Raw genomic sequence first — 22,369 nt, forward strand, 5'->3', positions numbered from 1 at the left:
TGGTTATAAACACAGTGCTCTGATGCCGTGGGGTTACTTTACAAGCCCACCGCTGGCCGCTGAGCTGTCCTTGGTCTGGGCGATTCGGTGACTATCGCTCCAAGATAAAGTGGGCTCAGATCCCTTTTTGCCCCCGCTTTATATTTTTTGGGCCGCTGGAGGGTAGACTTGCAATATGACCGACCTCCTCCTACCCCGGTGTCGGACCCGCAATCATACGGCATCAGTCGGTATCGGGGGGTTGTTTTTAGGGCTATCTATCCAGAAACCCTTTGTGAAACAAGGGCTTGGGGCGACACACAGCTGTTACGTTGTCACGGCACAAATACCGGGTTACCGATCGGTATTATCTACCCCTTTATGGCTGAAGGACTAGTTCTGCCATGAAGATAAAGGCACTCGGGAGGTGGGTTACCTTCTGACAATCTTCCCATTTCAGCAGACTGAAGCCACCGAAGGAGAAGGGGGCGCCGGCTTTGTAATGGAAACGCATCTCCTGGGGGGGCTTTCTAGTGAGAAATAGCACAATAATTAACCTTTTCATTGCCCTGTTTCCTTTGACACACTGATTTGCATATTTTATGCCCCCCATCTCTCTCTCTCCTCTCCTCCCCCACCCCCTTCATTGAATTATTTGCTGAGTTGTCTTGTATTAAAAAAAGAAAAATGTTTTTAAAAAAAATATATAAACTTCTTTTCCACAAGAAAATGGAAAAACAACTGTTCAGATTAAACATGAAAATAGTTAAAGCGTGTGTCCGTGGCGTTATCATTCTGAATGGGGTGGGCGCTGCGGCTTGCAGGGGATTTAGCGGCTCATGGGGCTGAGGGGGTAAACATCAGTGCCTACTATGGACATAGCATACCTCCCAAATTTCCTGATTTTGAGGAGCAGTCCTGATTTCAGCAGGGAGAGAAAGCTCTGTCGTCGAGTGGGGTAAATATGGAGAATCGCACTATGCCAGGAGGGCAGCGTTCGTGAAAGATGTCACGTTCTTGGGACCGGAGCATGAGATTGCAAGCTTTGGGGTTTTTTTTTGTTCTAGCCTGCTTCCATGAGTCTTTGGGCAGACGATTACCCCATTACGTTTCATATAGGTCATCGTGATAGCCATGTTTAGGTCACCAGGCCCTTGGGTGGCACCCCTTTCAGCTATGAAAAGATTTTGCCAAGCAGCGCTATCCTGTGTATAGGGGTGGCTTTGGGGTCACATAGTGTCTATACTAATAATAAAAGGTATAAAAGATTCCCCAAAATACACAAAGAAACCCCCCACGAGTCAAGGGATGATTGGAGCTCGATGCCTCTTACTACCCCAGTCCCCCCGCTATTACCCGGAACCCGATGTCTATGAACAGGTTCTACGTCTGACTACAACTCCTCAGCCAGCCCCTTAGCTGAAAGAGCATTATGGGAGATGTAGTCCTATCCAAAGCCACTCATCCAGAAGGGGAGATCTCCCGGTAGCTTTCCCTGGGAAGTTCCCCGGCATGCGCGTAATTGCCCACGTCAGGGCACTGGTGGAATTAATCATCTGTGCTGGGATTTACTGTCCAACAATAACCTGCTCTCAAGCAGGGTAATTCATGCCGAGCCGTCAACCACCACACTGGTTCCATTCAATAGAAAGCAGATGTTTTATAAATTCCTCTGCTGGTTCTGATTACCACCCCTGCTGTTTTCTATAATGTGTGCACACCTACGGATCACATTCATTAACTCCTAAAGCGTATACTTTATTATATTACAATACATTTATACGTTAAATCAACAGAAAGAATGCATGCTGGGCCGACCTTCACAATGACCCCCATTGTCCGTTCATAATTAGTGTTTGTATAAAGAATGCGCACAAAACACAAAGGTCTGTTCTCTGCGAAAACAATCCAAGCTGCCATTTTTCTATTAGTCGTGCATTATTAATGATGATGACAGCTCTCGATAAAGTGGAAACTTTAAAAGCAGCTAAAAGTGTGTTTTTTTTCAATATCCCCCCAAAATGATGAGAAGGCAGCGCGGACGCTGGACGGAACGGGCAGTTTTCTCCAGCGCTGACCCAGTTGCCAACAGTAATTCGCTGTTCCGGCATGGAGCGATCCTATTGTTACCCAAATCCGTAGAGAGGCTCTTAAAGAGACAGTCTAACGTCCCTGAAACCCCGTCTAGCGAAGACTGCATATTAACGTACTTTATGAATACTTTTACATGCTTCCAAAACAAACAAAATACAAATAAAGCAAACAAATAAAACTATTCTTGCTACTGACTGGCTGCCTATTCCGAACAGAACTGAAATTGCCCAAACTCTCTCGTTCTGATGTATATATATATATTTGTGTTGAGGCTGTTTTATTGTAGCAGTTACTGTAGTGTTACCGAGATCTGCTACACTAATAAACAGTTACAGTGACCAGAGATGAGATAGTCTGCAGACCTTATGTCTTCCCGTTGGCAGGAATTATGTTGGAATCATCGTAGTTTTGTCTGTGAGTGCGTGTGAATGAGAGTGTGTGTGAGTGCGTATGTGTGTGTGTGTGTGAATGAAAAAATGCTGTAAGCATGATATGTCTCATCTTCTGCACTAAGTTTCCTTGGCTAACCATTTAAATGATCGGCCCTAATGGCTGCTTGGCTCTACTGGTTAAACCCCCAGCTGTCAGCCCTCCATTGGGACAAAGCGACCTTGTGGCCCTGCCTAGGGTCATTCCTGTTTACAAGTAAGGTGTACTAATATTTACTTAATGGGTTAAAGAGTCACTGGTCCTTACCATATATAAGTGGCAGCGTGACTTTCAGGCTGGTGTAGGGACAGTGTGGCCGTATGGCTGGTTCCTTTGAAACTGTTTAAAGGGCTGGTTCTACCTGAGTGCACACAGACTGTGACAGGGAGACGCGGAACGGGTTAAAAGATTAGCCCCAACGAAGTGACACTAATGGCTTTTAGTACAAAATACAACAGTCTCTTAATGACAGGGACGTGATTAGCTGGTTAAAGGTCAGTCCCTTATAATAAAGTCAATGAATATATATATATATATATATATATATAGTACATGTATATAGTATATCATATGTATATAGTACATGTATAGTATATGGATATAGTATATGGATATAGTACATGTATATAGTATATGTATATAGTACATGTACATAGTTTATGGATATAGTATATGGATATAGTATATGTATATAGTATATGGATATAGTACATGTATATAGTATATGGATATAGTGCATGTATATAGTACATGTACATAGTACATGTATATAGTATATGGATATAGTGCATGTATATAGTACATGTATTTAGTATATGTATATAGTATATGCATATAGTATATGTATATAGTACATGTATATAGTACATGGATATAGTATATGGATATAGTACATGGATATAGTATATGTATATAGTATATGGATCTAGTATATGGGTATAGTATATATATATATATATATATATATATATATATATATATATACAAACCCTGTAATGTCTGCACTCATCTTAACAATTAGCATCAATTTCAATGCGTCGTTTACAATCATTGTTTCAGGTCACAATGTAACCCATTTTCCGTTACCAAAGGAGTGTTACAAACTAGTAGGGAGGAATAATTATGTAAATCATGTGGACAGGGAGTTAAAGCTCCTACCGGTATACTGATGTGTAGGGCAGCTTCTATACCACATGCAATGCTTACTTTAATGTATATGTTTTCAGGACTGTTTTTCCCATAGGCACACCAGGTTCACACAATCTGACGCTGCAGTGAGCTTACATAATACTTGGTGCTTTTGCTACCAGCATGTTATGGTCGATATTCCTGCTTGAATGCAGGTGACTGAATCAAGTGTATCTTTAAATAATGACAAGTCAGAGTCTCCATGAGGACCGACCGGTATTGGAGCCGTTTGGGTAACACATTTGGTGTATTCACTACATAGAATGTTCACAATGGGCTGTTAAAGGGTTAATGTTCCAAGAGTCTCAGAATCAGCTTATTTAAGGAGTTCCAAGATTGTAAATTTTTCTTGGGCCGCCAGAAAGAGGGGAGAGGTTTGACGTAAAACGGGATATTCCAATCTACTAACCCCCCCAATACACCCCCCCCCCCGCTTCTTGGGGTCGCTTCTGACGTTCCAGCTAATAGTAAAAGTTACGCAATAACAGAAACGTTTATTCCGGGAAATACCGAGAAGTGCGGAGAATCCAGAACCGCCCGGCTTGTGACGGGTAACGGGAAGGAGGGCAGCCGGTTACACGCTTCACTGTGCTGCTTTAACAACGTGGAGTCACCGGAGAGGGAGGAGGCGACACGCAGCGTACCCTGCACACGGTTACCCGTCACACGATGTCTCCATGTAATATCTCCATGTAATGCCTCCATGTAATGTCTCCGTGTAATGTCTCCGTGTAATGTCTCCATGTAATGCCTCCATGTAATGTCTCCATGTAATGTCTCCATGTAATGTCTCCATGTAATATCTCCATGTAACGCCTCCATGTAATGTCTCCATGTAATGCTTCCGTGTAATGTCTCCGTGTAATGCCTCCATGTAATGCCTCCGTGTAATGTCTCCGTGTAATGCCTCCGTGTAATGTCTCCATGTAATGCCTCCGTGTAATGCCTCCGTGTAATGTCTCCGTGTAACGCCTCCATGTAATGTCTCCATGTAATGCCTCCATGTAATGCTTCCGTGTAATGTCTCCGTGTAACGCCTCCATGTAATGTCTCCATGTAATGCCTCCATGTAATGCTTCCGTGTAATGTCTCCGTGTAACGCCTCCATGTAATGTCTCCATGTAATGCCTCCATGTAACGCCTCCGTGTAATGTCTCCGTGTAATGCCTCCGTGTAATGTCTCCATGTAATGCCTCCGTGTAATGCCTCCGTGTAATGTCTCCATGTAATGCCTCCGTGTCTCCAATGCTTAGATGTTTAGGGCAAAACAAAAAGGACAACGAACCCCGGCAGATGGAAGAGTTTGGAGGAAACAACGTTCAGCGGGAGCTGTGTATCGCTGCTGTGTTTAGTTGATGTGTAGTCGTGGATCGGTGTGGATCGGAGTGGATCGGCGTGGATCGGTGTGGATCGGCGTGGATCGGCGTGGATCGGCGTGGATCGGTGTGGATCGGTGTGGATCGGTGTGGATCGGTGTGGATGACGTCTCAGCATCAGGGAGATCTCTAGTGGTTCTTCTGCTCTTCCTCAAGGAGCACGCATATTTTTCTAGGTATGTATCCCATGTCCGGTACCTGTGTGTGTGTGCGCTACGGTGTGACAGTAAGTGTGTCCCGTGTCCGGTACCTGTCTGCGTGTTGTGCGGTGTGACAGTAAGTGTGTCCCGTGTACGGTACCTGTCTGCGTGTTGTGCGGTGTGACAGTAAGTGTGTCCCGTGTCCGGTACCTGTCTGCGTGTTGTGCGGTGCGTCTCTGTTTCCACATCTCCGATGTCACACCACATGCAGTCTCGCTTTTCTACAGGTTTCCTTTTACCTTCTTCTGTGCAGCTGCCTCCTTACAGGTGAGGTTATAACTCCCATCTCACACAGGCAGCACACAAGTGTTTGTATCCTGGATTCTTTTGATATGCGTGTTTTTTATCTGTTCGGTTCCTTTCACTGTATTTTTTGTGGTTTTCACTCCTGTTCCTTTCCTCTGTTCTCCTCTCCTCATTCACTCTTTTAATCCCTTTCTTTTTATTGCCTCTTTCCTCCTTTCCCTCCATCTCTTTTCTTTCCTCTCACCCCCCCCTCTAAACTCTCGTATTCTGGGGTCATTAAAGTGCGTCTATCGTTACAAAGACCGCACGCAATGTCCTTGGTATCAGGCTGCTTAAACCTATGTTGGCATTGGAAAAATCTGTGAAAATGAATCGATTGCTTCACCCTTGTATATTTTCATCCTGGTGTATTACACATTCAATAATTAAAAGACACTGATATATATGTATTGCTGTTGTAAATCGCCGCTAGGTGGCCATCGTGCTACATATTGGAAATCCAGCATTAAATCACACGGGATCGACCAGGAGCGGCCAGCACTAGACTCAAAGTACAAAATATCACGAAATGATTATAATAATGACTGGTTACCACTTTTCCTACAAAGTGGAATACGTGGCAGGATTCCAATTACCAACCCCCTACCTATGTATTAATGCGGAGCTCCCACCATTGGTGTGAAGTTTAGTGAAGTGGTGCCTTGTGGTAGAATGGCTCGGTGTTAACCACCTGGCTGGAGTAATGGAAGTCTATGGAGGGTTGGACTTAATTTGCGTTGCCATAAAGAATCGGCTCAGTGTTGTGTTTGAGCAGGAATTGTTGTCAGTCGTTATATTCCGGGCGAATTACTCAGAATATAACAACCAACAACAATGGCGGCCTCCAGATCTGCAGATAAAGAAAGTTCATTGGAACAAAAGGAGAGAAAACCAGGTTATTGTCAATGCCGACCTATATTACTCTATACAGTGCTGGGGTTTATGCCCATGGGATGTGGCAATCGCCACCTTAGAATATAACCATATGGATCAGTGACTGATGGTTTTATACGCCGAGTTGGCCCAAGGCAACTTCCCACCATTCCAAATGGCCAAAGTGGGAGTCTCACCATTTCTGCCTCCATCTCAGGGTGAAGGGGCAGATCCTCAGGGTCACACAGTCCGGAGCTGACTCCTTTATATATAACCCCAGCTGATCCCGGTATCCATACAGTTGGGTTTTTATGAGGACCATTAATAGAACCATTTGGATGCCAACATTAAAAAGCCATTTCCGTGACGGACTATGAAAGGGTTAATACTTGAAGTGTCCGCTCATTTAGAAAGTTCCTTTGTATGGGTTGTGGTGAGGCTAGAGGTAGGGCTGTTCAGGACTCTTTATGTGACGCTCATTCGTTGCTCCTAGCATTAAAATCATTCCAACATTTCAAATGGCTGAGGAGGGACTCTCGTGGTTTAGGGGCTGTGGATAGAGGTGAGTTTGGGGGACTTTTGAAGATTTTTTCTATGACTTTGCAAGATATTAACGGCTATTTACGTTATTCAGCTGAGAAGAAGAAGGTACGGGCACAATTTACTTTTTTCTCAGCACATTACTTTTATGGCTGTAGAACATCGCAATGCCCTCGTACCCAGCATTCTGAGATAATAGAGAAGAGCGACGTCGGGGGGGGGGGTTGAATTAGTAGATTAGGAGATTATTACATTAGAATGGGTTCCCTTTTTTCTCCATTAATATATTTATGAAGTCGTAGGCTGTGCTTTGGCTTCGCAGAGTCGCTCATTCTTTCTCTCTGGCATTACTGTGTCTGCCTGTCTCATACTTTCCTTTCCTCCTCCTCTCTCACATTCCGTCACTCTCCCACTCCTGTCTCTCCATCCCTCCCTGCCCTCCCTTGCCCCATTGCCCATGGCTTCTTTACCCTTTCACTGCTTCCCTTCTGCCTCTGACTTTCTTTTATCCCCATTTTTTCTCCACCCTTGCCCCTTTTTTTCCACCCTCCCCTCTTTTCTCTATCTACGTTCCCAGACTCTGCTCACATACTTTCTTCACTTTCCTCCGGCTTTTATCTTGCAGTCCTTTTGTTGGATGAGCTGTTCTGCTGTTAAACATTTATCTGGGTTTGAAGGGCAGAGTTCAGAAGGTGGCTGGGTGTGTGTCACACGCGGGGCATGTGGAGCAGGGTGTGTATGTGTATTAGCCATGGAAAAAGCAGAAGGGGTGTGTGCGTGTGTGTCTGTGTGTGTGTGTGTTCGCTGTACTGATGCAGGGTGTGTGCCGAGCCTTGGAAGAATAGACTTGTTCAGCATAAATGTGCAGAAGTGCCGTCATTTTCTGCCTCGGGATTGTAGAAGTTGGGTGACTGTATTGGTCGTGGGCACCAGTAGGTATGTGTTGTGTAGCATAGATCTGTAGGATTGTGAAGGTGTATACTCAGCGCTGTACGCCTAAATCGATTGCCTCTTGCGTGCCTTGGTGACTTCATTTATTGGTGTATGAGTGCTGGGTGAGAGAGGCTACTGAGGCTATCAAGGAAGGGGACTTGCCCAGCGCAGGTGAGACATGGGAGCTGACACTCTACGCCTCCGCTGAGCCATGATGATCTGTTTGCCGCTGTTCTATGGACTGAGGGTTAAGCAAGACATTGACTTATGCACCGTGTCACTTCATGCAGATGGAGCCGCAGGGTCTGAAGATAGACCTGGACTTGTCTCTAGATGACTTTATCCCCCCCCACCTGCAGAAAAGGTCACCGGCACAGAACCATTTGGATGACGCGGTAAGACTTCTATGAATGGAATGCTTTAAATGCCCCCAACCAGTGCTAGGACCCCGCGGTTTATTCATCCTGTGGCATCTTATGGTATGACAAGCTGCAGATCATTGTCACACCAGCTTTACTCCCCTTCACATTGTCGTCTAATGCCTCCCTGCGTTATTTCAGCACTGGATGCTGCCTCCCACCAGGACCCCTGAACTCCCTCCTGAAGAGGACCCATGGGACAGCCCAGGTGGCCGCAAGGAGAGGTTCTGGATTCGCTACAATGGCATTGGGCCCACAGATGAAAATGGGATGCCCTTTGCTTCTAGATCTGTAAGTCTGCAATAAGGCACCCAAAATGAGTTCCATTATGATGTCACTGGATGATGGTCGTTCTTCTCTGTGTTTGCAGAGTGTGGACAAACCTCGAGAGTGGTACAAGAACATGTTTAGAGTCCTGCACCGACAGACAGGTCAGTCATCCCGTTCCTAAACACATGGTGGGAATTAAAGGTCATGGGGCAACTAGCCTAAGGAGGGAGGAGGTCACTTCGGCGGGGTGGTCACTTTGGGGGTATACAGAAGAAAAACTAGACATAGAAGTGTGACCCCAAAATCCCGATTAAGAAATTGCTCAGTGATCTATGTATTCACCAAAATGTACCATGTTGCAGGTGGCTTAATAGAACTATAATCAAAATTATAAAATAATAACAAAAGAATCTTACACAATAAAAAATGACATGTAGACATGTAGCAGGAAGAGGGATCTAGAACTGTGTCCATCTTTATTAATCTCACCCAGTGTAGTAAAGGTAGTGACTGGAGAGGATCCTATAATAATGATTTTCTTTGTATTCTAGATTCGGATGACAGCGATAAAGAGGATGACGACCTGCGGCATCCAAACCAAAAAACTGAGACTCCCGCATCACCAAGTAAGTCAGGGTGAGTACCTGCATGGGGATAGTCCATGCTTCCGTTCCTCCTGCCCTGTCTTTCAGTATATCACCCGTTGTGTTCCATAACCATGAAATCTAGATACCTTCTAAAGATATTAAAAAGACTTTGCTCTCTTCTTTTAAGGGTTCTGGAGAATCCACAGCCCAAACATTATAAGCTGAAGGGAATGTCACTGAGTGCCAGTCCTACCCCTAAGGAGCCAGAACAATCCCTAACCAGGACCTCCGCCAGTCCTCAAAGCACTCTAACCCACAACCTTAAAGGACACAACCCGCCACCAAGCAAAACCAGCAACACATCACACCTATATGCAACCGGCTCGTCTCCTCGTAGGGGATCGACAGAATATCGACTAAATGGCAGCCCTTCTTCTAAACGATCGGACCGTACTTTGGGCTCATCCTATAGCGTCTCAAAGTCATCATCAAGCACTTTTCCAATGGAGAGATCCCCAGTACTAACCAACGGCACCAATGGACCACCGCGCCAACCAGAAGAAGCCCCAGGTCTGGTTCAGAATGTAAGCCCTCTGAAAGATACAAGCTCTTCAGGTTCCGAGGAGCAACATCATCATAAACATGGATTTACTTCCAAGGTCTTGGTAAGTAACAGAGAAAAGAAATACATATTGAATGGACTTCTGCTTACATGTATATGTTAGTAGTGGAGACAGCGTTCCAGCAACAGTCACTGGCACTTCTCCATATAGTATTTGTGTGAATCCGGTGAATATATATGAGCCCAGCTTGTGGTTATTTAATATTATATTTTTCATCAAATCTTGAATATTTATAGCATGTAATGTATGTATGCGTATGAATTCCTTTATATTTATTTGGAATGCAGGTCGAGACAAATGTATGTTTTTAGGTTAAATTTGGCACATTTTACTAGCTGTTCCTTAAATTGAACCAGATATCCTCTTATCCTCTTAAAGCTGCAGTCCCACCTTTAAAGAGGACGTAACATTTGTGTAATTAAATACAGCTTTACAAACATCGTCTCTGCTACCGTTGAAAGAATTCTGGGGAAATGCCACCTCATCCATATTTTTTTCTGGGAATGTTTTATTGTCATGTGACACAAAGGCGGCTACAGATAGGTTCTTGCCACAGAAACAGAGAAAGCTTCTTCAGATGGCAGCCATATGCCTATGCATGTATACATTCCCCATACTGTATTATTATCTACCACTTCTGCTGGAAGGCTGCCCCACTTACCTACCACCCTTTTACTAAAGTACAGTATACATAGGCACAGTATATATGTCAGAAATAACGTATGCACATTATAACTACAGGAGCAGTTGGAGACAGAAATCCGAGAATTCACCGAGGAGCTGGACAGAGACCTGCGGGTTCAGACGGAGACATCCGAGAATCTGCTACATGCAGTGAGTATGGAACGCTTCCTAATACCGGTTCCGCCAAGAAAAATACTGCAGCATACGGAGGTCTGGGTATAATATTAAGTATTTTATGAAACCCATGACTAGTAATCCTGGACATGTAGCGTGTTACATATAAACGGGAGGGATTCATGGAATCTCACGCGTCTTTGGGTGGAGTAAAGCATCTGGACATGGATGTCCCATCCCACCGGTCAGCACCATGGACAGAGGATGGTTCATCCGGTGACCGCAGCACCGTTATCACACCTCCGTGAGGTTTATCCACCGCATTGATCGCACTTTATGAAGCCCAACCTTGTCCGTCTCACGAAATAAACTCACCGAGACAAGCCCTTCATAATGCATAGTTCATACAAACAGGTGGGACGTCTCATCTTACTACAAAGCACCCATTTACCGTTTAGTGAATATGCGCTTTTATAGCAGCAGCGTATCAGATATCACATATATCGTCCATTTCCTTTCCAAACTTTCCAAATTGTATGGATTTTAGTGTAGAGGTAATAATTATGCCATTTCCAGCGATGATTCTCTTTCCGAAGAATGGAATAAAAGCAGCATGATTTATACAGAGTGACATCATGTTATAGGACGCTGATGGCGATGAAAAACATGAAAAAGACAGAATTCCAGGGCAAATAACATGTCTTATCCTGGCATTCATTTAGATGATGTCATAGTGAAACCCTGGGCCTGATCTGCTCAGTAAGCAGAACTGTGGGCATGTAGCTGCAAACACATACCTCCCATGTGTCAGTTTTTTTCACCCCAGTCCCTGGTTTCTTTATTGCTATTGATGAACACATTGTAGAGGCTCTGGATATTTGGAGTATACACACGAAGCTCTAAAACAATGTGACGCTCTGACAATAAATCTACCAAACTGACTATAAATGAAGGCATTTTATACACACCGTTTAAAAAAGTATAAAGTATAAACTTATACATTTCTGGCTTTTAAGGCAATAAAACATTAGGGAAGGATAGAGGAACAGAGGTGTCAATGGGCGACAGTCCTGTCAAAAGGACAGTTGGGTGGTATGCATCTTCCACAGAAAGATTTTAATCTTTCTCTATTCTCTACCCCTTTACGGGGGTCATCATGTTGCTATAATCATAAATCCACTAAATACCTAAATTGATAAATCCCACTGTGTGCATAAATACTGGGTAATGTCACAATACGTCTCTCACAAAACCTTTTAATGTCCCAACAGGACGCCCCAACGTACAGAACGTCCCCGCGGCCGGGTAAGTAAAAATGTGTGCCCGCGCCAAGGGTTAATAGAAATGAGGATGTCCGCGGTACAAAGGTATATTGTCAGGCAGGGCAGGCTGGCGGCCAAGTCAAACAGACCCGATATCCAGCCCGGTACAATGCGCTGGAGCCTTCCCAGCAGGCGTGCGGCGGGTAAATAAAAGCAATGAAAGGGAAAAAACGTGGTAAAAAAATTACTTTTATTTATATAGTGCCCCCAGATTCCGTAGCGCTGTTGCCATGGGAGACACTGAAAATATTTGGCAAAAGACAAGTGAAAATGGACAGTAACATTATCACGCACTGCGGCACATTAGTGCAGAGGGAGGTTGCGCCGTGTTGGAAGCGCCAGGGTGGCATTTACTTGCACTGTCTCAGTCTCTCCAGCAGATGGCGGCCATGAGGCAGATCCCCCCAATAAAGCACCCGCCAAAGGTCAGACACAGCTGAGAGAGGTGAGTGGGGCCGAGTCTTTCGTCCGTCTTGTCTAAAAAGTCTCCCGTCTATATCTGGACCCAACTCTCACCCATCCACCCCTGATATTCATTCACTAACCCTGCAGGGCCGGACTGGCAATGATGAGGCTGCTCTGGCACTTTAAGGCCGGCAGCCGTCTGATGACGCCATCAAATTCTATGTCTCTGAATACCTTTATGGCATTTAAAAGAGATGAGCAGGTAGCCTATAAATTAAAAGCGTAAGGGTAAGGGGGCTTTCCCTTTAAAGGGTAAATATTTGGCTACCCCATGCAGGTGGTTCTGATAAATTGCCCCCCCTGAATGGGGCTGGAAACATCTGCTTTGCCCATTAAAGCCAGATCATAGGCATGTTCGCTTGGTCTAGCACTGAGTACTAGGTTGGTCCTTCCAGCCTGTGTGGCCATTACTCTCATGGTCGCTCCATCTTTTCACTCCAATAAATAGCCGTTCTTTCCAGGAATTATTATTACGGATCACAGGATCCCAGACTGTAAAACCAGAAATCAAAAGAAATAAACTTCCCAGGGAGATGAGTCAGCGGGGCTCGTAAACGTAGGAAGAAACAGCGTTACAGAGCAATTAGATAAAGGGACTTTAACACGCCAATGCTGCTGTCTCCTTCAAGAGACTGTTAACGTTTATATTTATAAATTTTATTTCTTAATAATTACGAGTTTACGGGAGAGCTGGGTTTCAGCTCATTCACTTGACTAAATATGATCAATAACCAACCCTAGTGAGCTTCTGCAGCAGGGAGCGCCTGGCTGGCCCTGTATTATGTATAGGTAATCCAGCGAGTTCTTCAAACGTTCTTCAGGACCGGCTGAGGCCCTTCATAATGAATAGTGAAGGGAAGGAGCCAGAACTCTCCTGACAACGCTCCCTTTAGTGAACAAACCCCACTGCTTAAGCCAATGGACGCCAGCTGCAAAGGGAGAAATGTGTGTGGATGTGTGTGTGTGGATGTGTATGTGTGTGAGGATGTGTGGATGTGTGTGTGCGGATGTGTGTGTGGATGTGTGTGTGTAGATGTGTGCGTGGATGTGTGTGTGTGTGGATGTGTGTGTGTGTGGATGTGTGTGTGTGGATGTGTGTGTGTGGATGTGTGTGTGGATGTGTGTGTGTGTAGATGTGTGCGTGGATGTGTATGTGTGCGTGGATGTGTGTGTGGATGTGTGGATGTGTGTGTGGATGTGTGCGTGGATGTGTGTGTGTGGATGTATGTGTGGATGTGTGTGTGTGTGTGTGTGTGGATGTGTGCGTGGATGTGTGTGGGTGGATGTGTTTGTAGATGTGTGTGTATGTGTGGATGTGTGTGTGGATGTGTGTGTGTGTGGATGCATGCGCGGTGACTTTATGTCCCATTGGGGTTTCTATGCACCTAATTGTGAAGAACATCGATACATCTTAAAAACATTCTAAATGCCTAGAAAACAGAGAGATTTGGTGCATAACTCTCTCTTTAAAAGTGAAATGGCAGGAGGGCGATGCGCATCTCTCGGCACAACAGTAAATAAAATATAAAGCTTTTAATCAGCAGAAATACTGGTTTGTTATTATCCAACTTGGGTCACCAGTTTTAAAGTATCTTCGCTACATGCCCCTTGGGCACCCATCTCACCCCTGCACCTCTCTTGAGTATCTGCCATGGTTTAAGTACCACTTCAGTCCCAGAGGCATGCACTGCTCCCACTACTCCTTCACAGGGACTGCAGCGACCAGCACTAACGTTTCTAGCTCCCTAGGCAAACTGTGTCTTCAGAGCCCCCTATGCATCCATCTGCTTACACAGGAGAGAATCAGATCGGCTGCTCCACCTCTCCCCACTATCCACCTCTATAGCTTTCTTTCGGTAAAGTGTCATTCCGAAACATAAGCATAAATTAAAATGCAATTAAGCCTTAAATGATTTTGTATTTCTTAACAATATGTTGCGTGATACAAACAGTAACAGGAGGCAGCTACACCCAGGGAGTAAATTTGCTTGTAGCAAACATCATCGCAGGGTGCAGGGCTGGGCCGGCCCAGTGAGCAGGGGGCAATTCAGCTAGGACCAGCCTTTTGTGATCAATTTTGGACCGTCCCAGGTAAGAGGGAACGCAGCGTGGTCACCTAACACGTATGAGTGCACGTTGTACGTTAACATGAATGTGTGTGTGAGCATGAATGTGTATGTGAGCATGAATGTGTAGGTATGTGTGAGGGAGCGTGTATTAGCGTGAGTGTGTATGTATGTATGAGTGTAATTGTGTGTTAGCATTAGTGTGAAAGTGTGTACATATGTGTGCCAACGCGTCTGTAAAGGGGCCAATAGACTTTACATAACCCTTAGGCCAGCCCTCCTTGAGTGTATGCCGTGGGCTGCAGTTCCCTTTTACAGCTAAAAATGATAATAGATTTAGTGTGCAGTTTATTATTATTATTTATTGTTTTATATAGCGCCATCATATTCCACCGGACGTTTTTGGGAAGCCGTATGAGATTTCAGATTAAGCCTTAAGAAAAATCAAAGAACGTGAAACCCCTAAACCTCATCTAGCCGTTACTTTGTATTTTTACCTGTTTTATGGAAGTTACTCCTCTCTCTAAATCTGAGACAGCAGTGCGTTCTCCCATAAGAGGAGGCTGCAGGACGCGGCTGAGTGACATTTATTTTCTTTGCGGGATTCTATGGCGTCTCCTAACCAGCAGGTGGAGTCTCTGCGCCACCTAATAATACAAACGTTTCACTTCCCTGACTTATTTGAACTAAGAGAGCGGTTATACCTCCAGCGGTCTCTCTCATACCCCCAGCGGTCTCTCTCATACCCCAGGGGTCTCTCTCATACCCCCAGCGGTCTCTTAGCTGACTGTCTGAGTCTCGCTGACTATCACTGTCTCGCTCTCTTTCAGATAGCCCGAGCTGTGGCAAAGTTTGATTTTCAGGCTGAATCACCAAAGTGAGTATTCCGTCTACCTCTATATTACACGTTCCCTTCTTCTTTATATTCAACTTAAATCACTAAAGCCTCTGCCTAAACCCGGCCCCGGTATGGGTACCTCTTTAGCGCTAATACCAACAGAGCTAATCGATGGTCGTACACTGGAACTGTCATCGCCGATCACTAATATATTCAGACAGAAAGCCTCTTTTTTTACTATTATAAGAATATTCATATAAAGGCACTGGCATGGAGAGGCATTAGGATTCGGATCCCGAAAATAGGGACTGTGTCCCTAAAAAGGGACACTTGGGAGGTATGTTAGCTGTGTATTGATCTTTCTGCACTAGAGTATCGCCGTCTCCTAAAACCCTCCATCACTATAACCCCCCCATTTAAGACCCCAACAACTTACTTGTCCGTTACAGTCTCCCCCCATGTGACATTTAACCCTTTCATCTGTTGCAGAGAATTATCACTACAGCGGGGAGGCGCTGTCAGCATACTGAAGAGAGTCGACAAGAACTGGCTTCTGGGAGAGCACGCTGGCCAGAGGGGCCTGTTCCCGGACAGCTATGTCAAGGTCTGTCATCAGAGCGCCAGCGCAGCACATCTTCTATCTGTTTAAATATCTCTCCACTACAGAACATTTCTGCTGCCGGGACTGTTCTGGCAAAACCAGGGCTCTTGGTAGCTGTGTGCAGAAGGAGTGATTATGGGGCAAAGTTTAAAAGGTGGTCCAATGCTAGCAACCAATGGAATGGTGCAGTCAGCGTGTGCATGACATCATCACTGTGATGAAATGCTCTTTATACATAGAAACATAGAATATGACGGCACATAACACCGTTTAATCAGCCTGACTCGAACCATAATCAGTCGTTGGTATCGTCTTCAATTCAGGAGCCATATGCCTGCCCCATGCATGTTTAAATTTCCTCACTGTTTAGCCTCTACCACCTCTGCTGGGAGGCTGTTACACTTATCTACCACCTTTTCAGTAAAGTTGCTCTTGCACATGAACCTTTTTTTTTTTGTTAATATATTTCTGAACTTATTTTTGTGTATCGCAGTAATGGCGTTTTCTTCTTTCTTGCCTTAATTTGGGTATTCGTAACGTATTTATGTTATGGAACGCGGCAGTGCTTTGATAATACAGTAACGGTGAATCCTTTCTTTGAAGGTAAATCCACGCTCGCTGGTTATGTGTGCGTTCCGGGTTAATACTCACATCTCTCGTGTTTATACAGCGCTTAACGAGGATTCCCAAACGAGATTACCTGATTTAAAATAACTTGGTTGCCGTCTGCTAGAAACTAAAACTATTTAAGACTTTGTACTTAACAAAACATTCCGGCTACAAACATCAAAAGAACCCACAAGCTGTCTGTGCTTTATTCATGGAAACGGTCTCAGGAATATATATACCGTATATAAATATATATAAATGCTGGTGGGTTTTTGGAGCAACCTCTGTATTGGGGAAGTTCTGCGATAGAAGAGGAAGATCGCCGGGCGGCAGAAAACCAAATGTCTCCTGCTAGATATCTTAGGTTCCAATATACATTATATGGACAAAAGTATTGGGACACCAACAGGGACTTTGATGACATCACATTCTAAACACATAGGCATTAATAAGAAGTTGGCCCCCCTTTGCAGCTATAACAGCTTTACTCTTCTGGGAAGGCTTAACACAAGATTTTGGAGATTTTCCGCCCATTCATCCAGTAGAGCATTTGTGAGGACATACCAAGACATTTTGGACGATCCTCTGCTTCCAACTTTGTGGCTCCAGTTTGGGGAAGACTCTTCTCTATTCCAGCATGACTCTGCCCCAGCGCACAAAGCAAGCTCCATAAAGACATGGCTGGGTGAGTTTGGTGTGGAAGAACCTGACCGGCCGCACAGAGCCCTGACCTCAACCCCATCCAACACCTTTGGGATGAACTGGAGCCTGGCCTTCTCCTCCAACATCAGTGTCTGACCTCACAAATGCTCTACCGGATGAATGGGCAAAAAATCCCACAGAAACTCTCCAAAATCTTGTGGAAATCCTTCCCAGAAGAGTGGAAGCCGTTATAACTGCTGGGTTGTGGGACCAACTTCATATTAATGTCTATGTATTTAGAATGTGATGTCATCAAAGTCCCTGTTGGTGTTACGGTCAGGTGTCCCAATACTATTTGTCCATACAGTCTATAGTTAATAACCGTGAAGAATGTGCTAATATATAAAACGAAATTCTAGTTTGTCTCTCAAAGCATGTTGTGAGCCCCCAGCGTGACATCTGCGTACCTGTTTCTGCAGGTTCTGCCCCCTGGCCAGGCTGCTCCTAATCCCACCTCTCAGATGTCAGGAGTCGCTCTCTATGACTTTAAGGCGGACTCCGATGCTGAACTGTCTCTGTGTAAGGTGAGCCCTTATAGGATAATTAAAATAAATCTAAAACCCCCCTCCTCTGGGAACAACTGTAGACTGTGAAATTCTGTGTTTCATCCATGGGTTTTTTATTAGTATATTTGCCAAATCTTTGGTGTACTTCCAAACTAACGCACCCGTGTCCATGGAAACAAGACGGAACAAGTTTGGACTATATCGGTTTAAGAAAAGTGAGGATTTTCTTTGTCTTTGTGTACGTTTTTAATGCTTTGAGTTTCCGTTGGTTTGGCCAAGCGGTGATCATCTGGGTTTCTGGTCCTACCGCCCGATGAAATGCAGTGCAGTTACCGTGTGCACGGGATTACTGTGTTACATACAACCACAGTTTCCATGTGTAGACGCCATATAGAAGGTGTGTGTATCTGGAGACATGGTATCTTCATGTCTTAGTCTTCCACTCACCTTCTAATGGAGTCTCCAGGTGATATTCTCTTTTATAAATGGAGCTGTTGTGTCATTGTGTTGCCTTGCGGTCTCCACGTCACAATGTTTGTCGCTGTGTCTTTGTTGCATTGTCTCAGGGTCAGCGTGTTCTCATTACTCGGAGGGTTGGTGGCAATTGGTTTGAGGGTCGAGTCGAAGGTTCTGAGCGTCTTGCGCTGTTTCCGGCAAGTTATGTGCAGGTCGGAGGCGAGACTATGCAAGAAATTAAAGGTTTACCCAAAACCGGCGGAACCCCTGCCGAGCAGGTCAGTGCTAACAACCCCCTTCCCCTTACTATGTATTTTGTAACAATCGGCCCACAGTATTTGCACGACTGTACCCCACACGGCTTTCACTAACACATGACGATACCTGACAACTGTCTAACACCGTTCCACGTGACTAGAATCCTGGTTATATTTCCACACCATTAATAACAAACCAATGCTTTGGCTTGTTTGGTCTTCCTCGAGACAAATACCGGTATTATAGGAATAACCAATTTTATATTTGATTTAAAGGGTGCACTGAGATTTTTTGATAATTGAGAACAGACACTCATCTCCCCCTCTACTTCCACCTCATTACATTGCATTCATCACTTATTACTTTTATATTGAGGTTGTATGATCTTTACACACCTAACCCACACCGATCTGATACTAATGATCTCTTGTCAGCGGCTGGTGGCCATACTCAGCCAGGAGCTGTGACGATGCTTAACCCTTGAAAACTCAGGAACCTGACAGAGGTCACCTAAGGCCCTGGGACTCTTGCCTAGCTCATCCATGAACTCAGTGCCCTGATCTAGCTCACCCAAGAGCCCAATGTTTGGGCCTAGCCCATCTAAGAACTGAGCACTCTAACCTAGCTCATATAAGACCCCAGCACTCTGACCTAGCACATCCAAGAACCCACCACTCCAACCTAGCACATCCAAGAACTCAGTACTGTGAGCTACCTCATCCAAGAACCCAGCACTCTAACCTAGTTCACGTAAGAACCCAACACTCTGACCTAGCACATCCAAGAACCCAGAACTCTGAGCTACCTCATCCAAGAACCCAGCGCTCTGGACTAACACATCCCAGAACCCAGCGCTCTGGCCTAACACATCCAAGAACCCAGCACTCTTGCCTAACACATCCTAGAACCCAGCGCTCTGGCCTAACACATCCCAGAACCCGGCGCTCTGGCCTAACACATCCAAGAACCCAGCACTCTTGGCGAACACATCCTAGAACCCAGCGCTCTGGCCTAACACATCCAAGAACCCAGCACTCTTGCCTAACATATCCAAGAACCCAGCGCTCTGGCCTAACACATCCCAGAACCCAGCGCTCTGGCCTAACACATCCAAGAACCCAGCACTCTTGCCTAACATATCCAAGAACCCAGCGCTCTGACCTAACACATCCAAGAACCCAGCGCTCTGACCTAACACATCCAAGAACCCAGTGCTCTGACCTAACACATCCCAGAACCCAGTGCTCTGGCCTAGTTCACGTAAGAACCCAACACTCTGACCTAGCACATCCAAGAACCCAGAACTCTGAGCTACCTCATCCAAGAACCCAGCACTATGACCAAGCACATCCAAGAACCCAACACTCTAACCTAACACATCAAAGAACCCAGCACTCTGAGCTAACTCATCCAGAACCCAGCACTCTAACCTAACACATCAAAGAACCCAGCACTCTGAGCTAACTCATCCAGAACCCAGCACTCTAACCTAACACATCCAACAACTGAGCGCTCTGGCCTAGCTTATCCAAGAACCCAGCGCTCTGACCTAACACATCCCAGAACCCAGCGCCCTGGCCTAACACATCCAAGAACCCAGCACTCTTGCCTAACACATCCTAGAACCCAGTGCTCTGGCCTAACACATCCCAGAACCCAGCACTCTGGCCTAACACATCCCAGAACCCAGCACTCTGGCCTAACACATCCAAGAACCCAGCACTCTTGCCTAACACATCCTAGAACCCAGCGCTCTGGCCTAACACATCCCAGAACCCAGCGCTCTGGCCTAACACATCCAAGAACCCAGCGCTCTTGCCTAACACATCCCAGAACCCAGCGCTCTGGCCTAACACATCCAAGAACCCAGCGCTCTGGCCTAACACATCCAAGAACCCAGCGCTCTTGCCTAACACATCCTAGAACCCAGCGCTCTGGCCTAACACATCCCAGAACCCAGCGCTCTGGCCTAACACATCCAAGAACCCAGCACTCTGACCTAACACATCCCAGAACCCACTCATAGACTGCTTTCCAGTATTCCCAGCACCATTAAACTCCTGTAACCCGACACTTTCCTTCGCAGGTCCCGGGGAACAAATCTAACCCAGAGGCATCTGAACCTGTGAAACTATGTGACCCGGCAGGCGCTGTGTGAGTATAGGAGCGCACCTGTGATTAGGGCTAGAGAAAACACGTGCCTTTAGGGTGAGTTTAGGAATAAACTTTCACTTCTTTAACAGGAAAAATGGTAAATTTCACCCAATTACAATAACATTGCATTCAGTGCAATAATCTGGATAATAAGCGGGTGAAATGCTGCTCTTATCTCGCTTTCCTATCTCTCGACTCTCCTAATGATTTCCTAATACGTCTGGGACTCTTTCTGCTGTGTCAGCAAGACATCTACCGCTCGGTCTTGTTAGAATTTCACAATCGCCTCTATTTAAAGCTTAGACTAATTATTATTATTATCTTCTTTTTTTTATAAAGACAGTAAACACAACTCAACTATTGCAGGGGGAAGTCTTGTTCTCTCTAACTGTTTCGATCCATGCCCACAGGTACCGAGTTCTTTTTGACTTCTCTCCCAAGAACTTCGACGAGCTGGAACTGATCACAGGAGACACCGTGACGGTAACTCAGCGCTGTGATGACGGCTGGTATGTAGGTAAGTGACCCAAGGGGCGAGGTTACAGTAAACAGGGTGGGAAAGAGTTCCTGACGCACGCGTGATGACATCCTTTCCATGTATCTCGCAGGTGTCTGCTGGAGGACCCAGAAATTCGGAACCTTCCCGGGAAATTTTGTAGTCCCCGCCAAGAGCTCTGCCGACCCAATGCTTGCTTTAAAAAGGATATTGTAGCAAGAATAATTAAAAACAAATGTACCTCCCCCATCAAAGAAAAATGCTAAAGCTTCCGGAAGTGTTATGAGTAAAGCCTGGTGGGCCCTAAGAAACCCGGCAGGACTTGACATTAGATTTATTTTCCTACCAAAGCCGCCCAGTTTTTTTTTTCCAAGAAATAAGGATTTTCCACTTCCTAAGATATACTGGGAAACGGGGTGAGCGGGAAAACGGCTTCCTCCAGTCAGCCGCATAATGCATTATAATTAGCGTATCAGAACGCTCTTTGTGTAGGAGAAAGCAATATCTCAGTATAGTTTCACATAAGGATGTTTCCGAGGCCAGGATCGGTCAGTGACCGTCCAGACACTACACGGCTCGGCTCGCTTATCTCCCTCTTTTCCTTTTTTCCAATGTTCTTTTCCCTTTCACTTCTGTTCTTTATTTTCTAGTTACTTTTCCTCGCCCCCGTGCCTTGTCCTGTGTTTACTTTCCCTGATGGACCTGGTCTCGTTTACTTGTCACACTTCTCTCTCCCTCTTCTCGTTCCCCGTGCCCTCCCCTGGGTGTGGTGCCACTGCTGATCCTTATATAACCGCTCTGTCTATACCTGGAACGTCGCCCGTCGCCCCGGGGCTGAGTTGTGGGGAGAGGTGGTAATAATCTAGATGTCTGCCTACATTCCATATCCTCGGCAGAATGAATCAAATAGCTGCTCCTTGATTTGGGGACAGGGCAGTGACGTTGTGCAGACGTATTGATCCTTTCCATGCCTGAGGCATCTGCCCCAGCCTTGCTGCGTGACATCATTAGATAGATTTCACCCCCCCCTTCTACTTCCAATGCAGAAATATTGGACTCCAAACCGACCTGTGCTTGAGCACAGATGCCTTGATCTGTGGTCAAGCAAGCATATCAAGAAACCGTGGCCTATGTGCATGTATTTGTTAGTGTTGGTCAACTTTTTTCATCCCGTGTGGACTAGCGTTTCTGAATGCTTAGCAAGATGTTGTTCAAACACCTCAAATTGTATAGCTACCAAGAATCCCGACAATTAAAATGATGTCCCAGATGCCCCGGACAATGTGTTCCACGACAACCTCC

The 22,369-nt window shown here is 45.4% G+C and overlaps 1 protein-coding gene across 4 annotated transcripts; it reads left to right on the forward strand.

The window, feature by feature from the left end:
• Positions 1-5,273: 5,273 nt before the first annotated feature.
• SORBS3 (sorbin and SH3 domain containing 3) lies at positions 5,274-21,327 on the forward strand. 4 transcript variants are annotated; one of them, XM_053463051.1, is made up of 16 exons: positions 5,274-5,533; positions 8,188-8,292; positions 8,458-8,607; positions 8,687-8,747; positions 9,138-9,222; positions 9,361-9,838; positions 10,538-10,630; positions 11,866-11,899; positions 12,285-12,361; positions 15,278-15,324; positions 15,775-15,889; positions 17,617-17,721; positions 18,270-18,437; positions 20,504-20,571; positions 20,982-21,088; positions 21,180-21,327. In XM_053463051.1, exons 2-16 carry the CDS (start codon positions 8,188-8,190, stop codon positions 21,281-21,283), a joined length of 1,797 nt encoding a protein of 598 aa, XP_053319026.1. In that variant the 5' UTR covers positions 5,274-5,533; the 3' UTR covers positions 21,284-21,327. The 4 variants fall into 4 exon arrangements, with proteins under 4 accessions (XP_053319026.1, XP_053319025.1, XP_053319027.1 ...); XM_053463050.1 differs by lacking the exon at positions 5,274-5,533 and adding an exon at positions 7,788-7,900; XM_053463052.1 differs by lacking the exon at positions 5,274-5,533 and adding an exon at positions 7,926-8,068.
• The last annotated feature ends 1,042 nt before the right edge of the window (positions 21,328-22,369 follow it).

The sequence above is a fragment of the Spea bombifrons genome, chromosome 4, assembly GCF_027358695.1.
Source record: "Spea bombifrons isolate aSpeBom1 chromosome 4, aSpeBom1.2.pri, whole genome shotgun sequence".
In the NCBI taxonomy this organism is placed as follows: domain Eukaryota; kingdom Metazoa; phylum Chordata; class Amphibia; order Anura; family Pelobatidae; genus Spea; species Spea bombifrons.

Excerpts from the sequence above, each read along its gene's own strand:
- SORBS3 (XM_053463049.1), top strand. The coding sequence starts at position 8,182 with ATGCAGATGGAGCCGCAGGGTCTGAAGATAGACCTGGACTTGTCTCTA. Across the intron at positions 12,362-15,277 it reads GTCAGACACAGCTGAGAGAG|ATAGCCCGAGCTGTGGCAAA; the intron begins GTGAGTGGGGCC and ends GCTCTCTTTCAG. Across the intron at positions 21,089-21,179 it reads TGATGACGGCTGGTATGTAG|GTGTCTGCTGGAGGACCCAG; the intron begins GTAAGTGACCCA and ends TGTATCTCGCAG.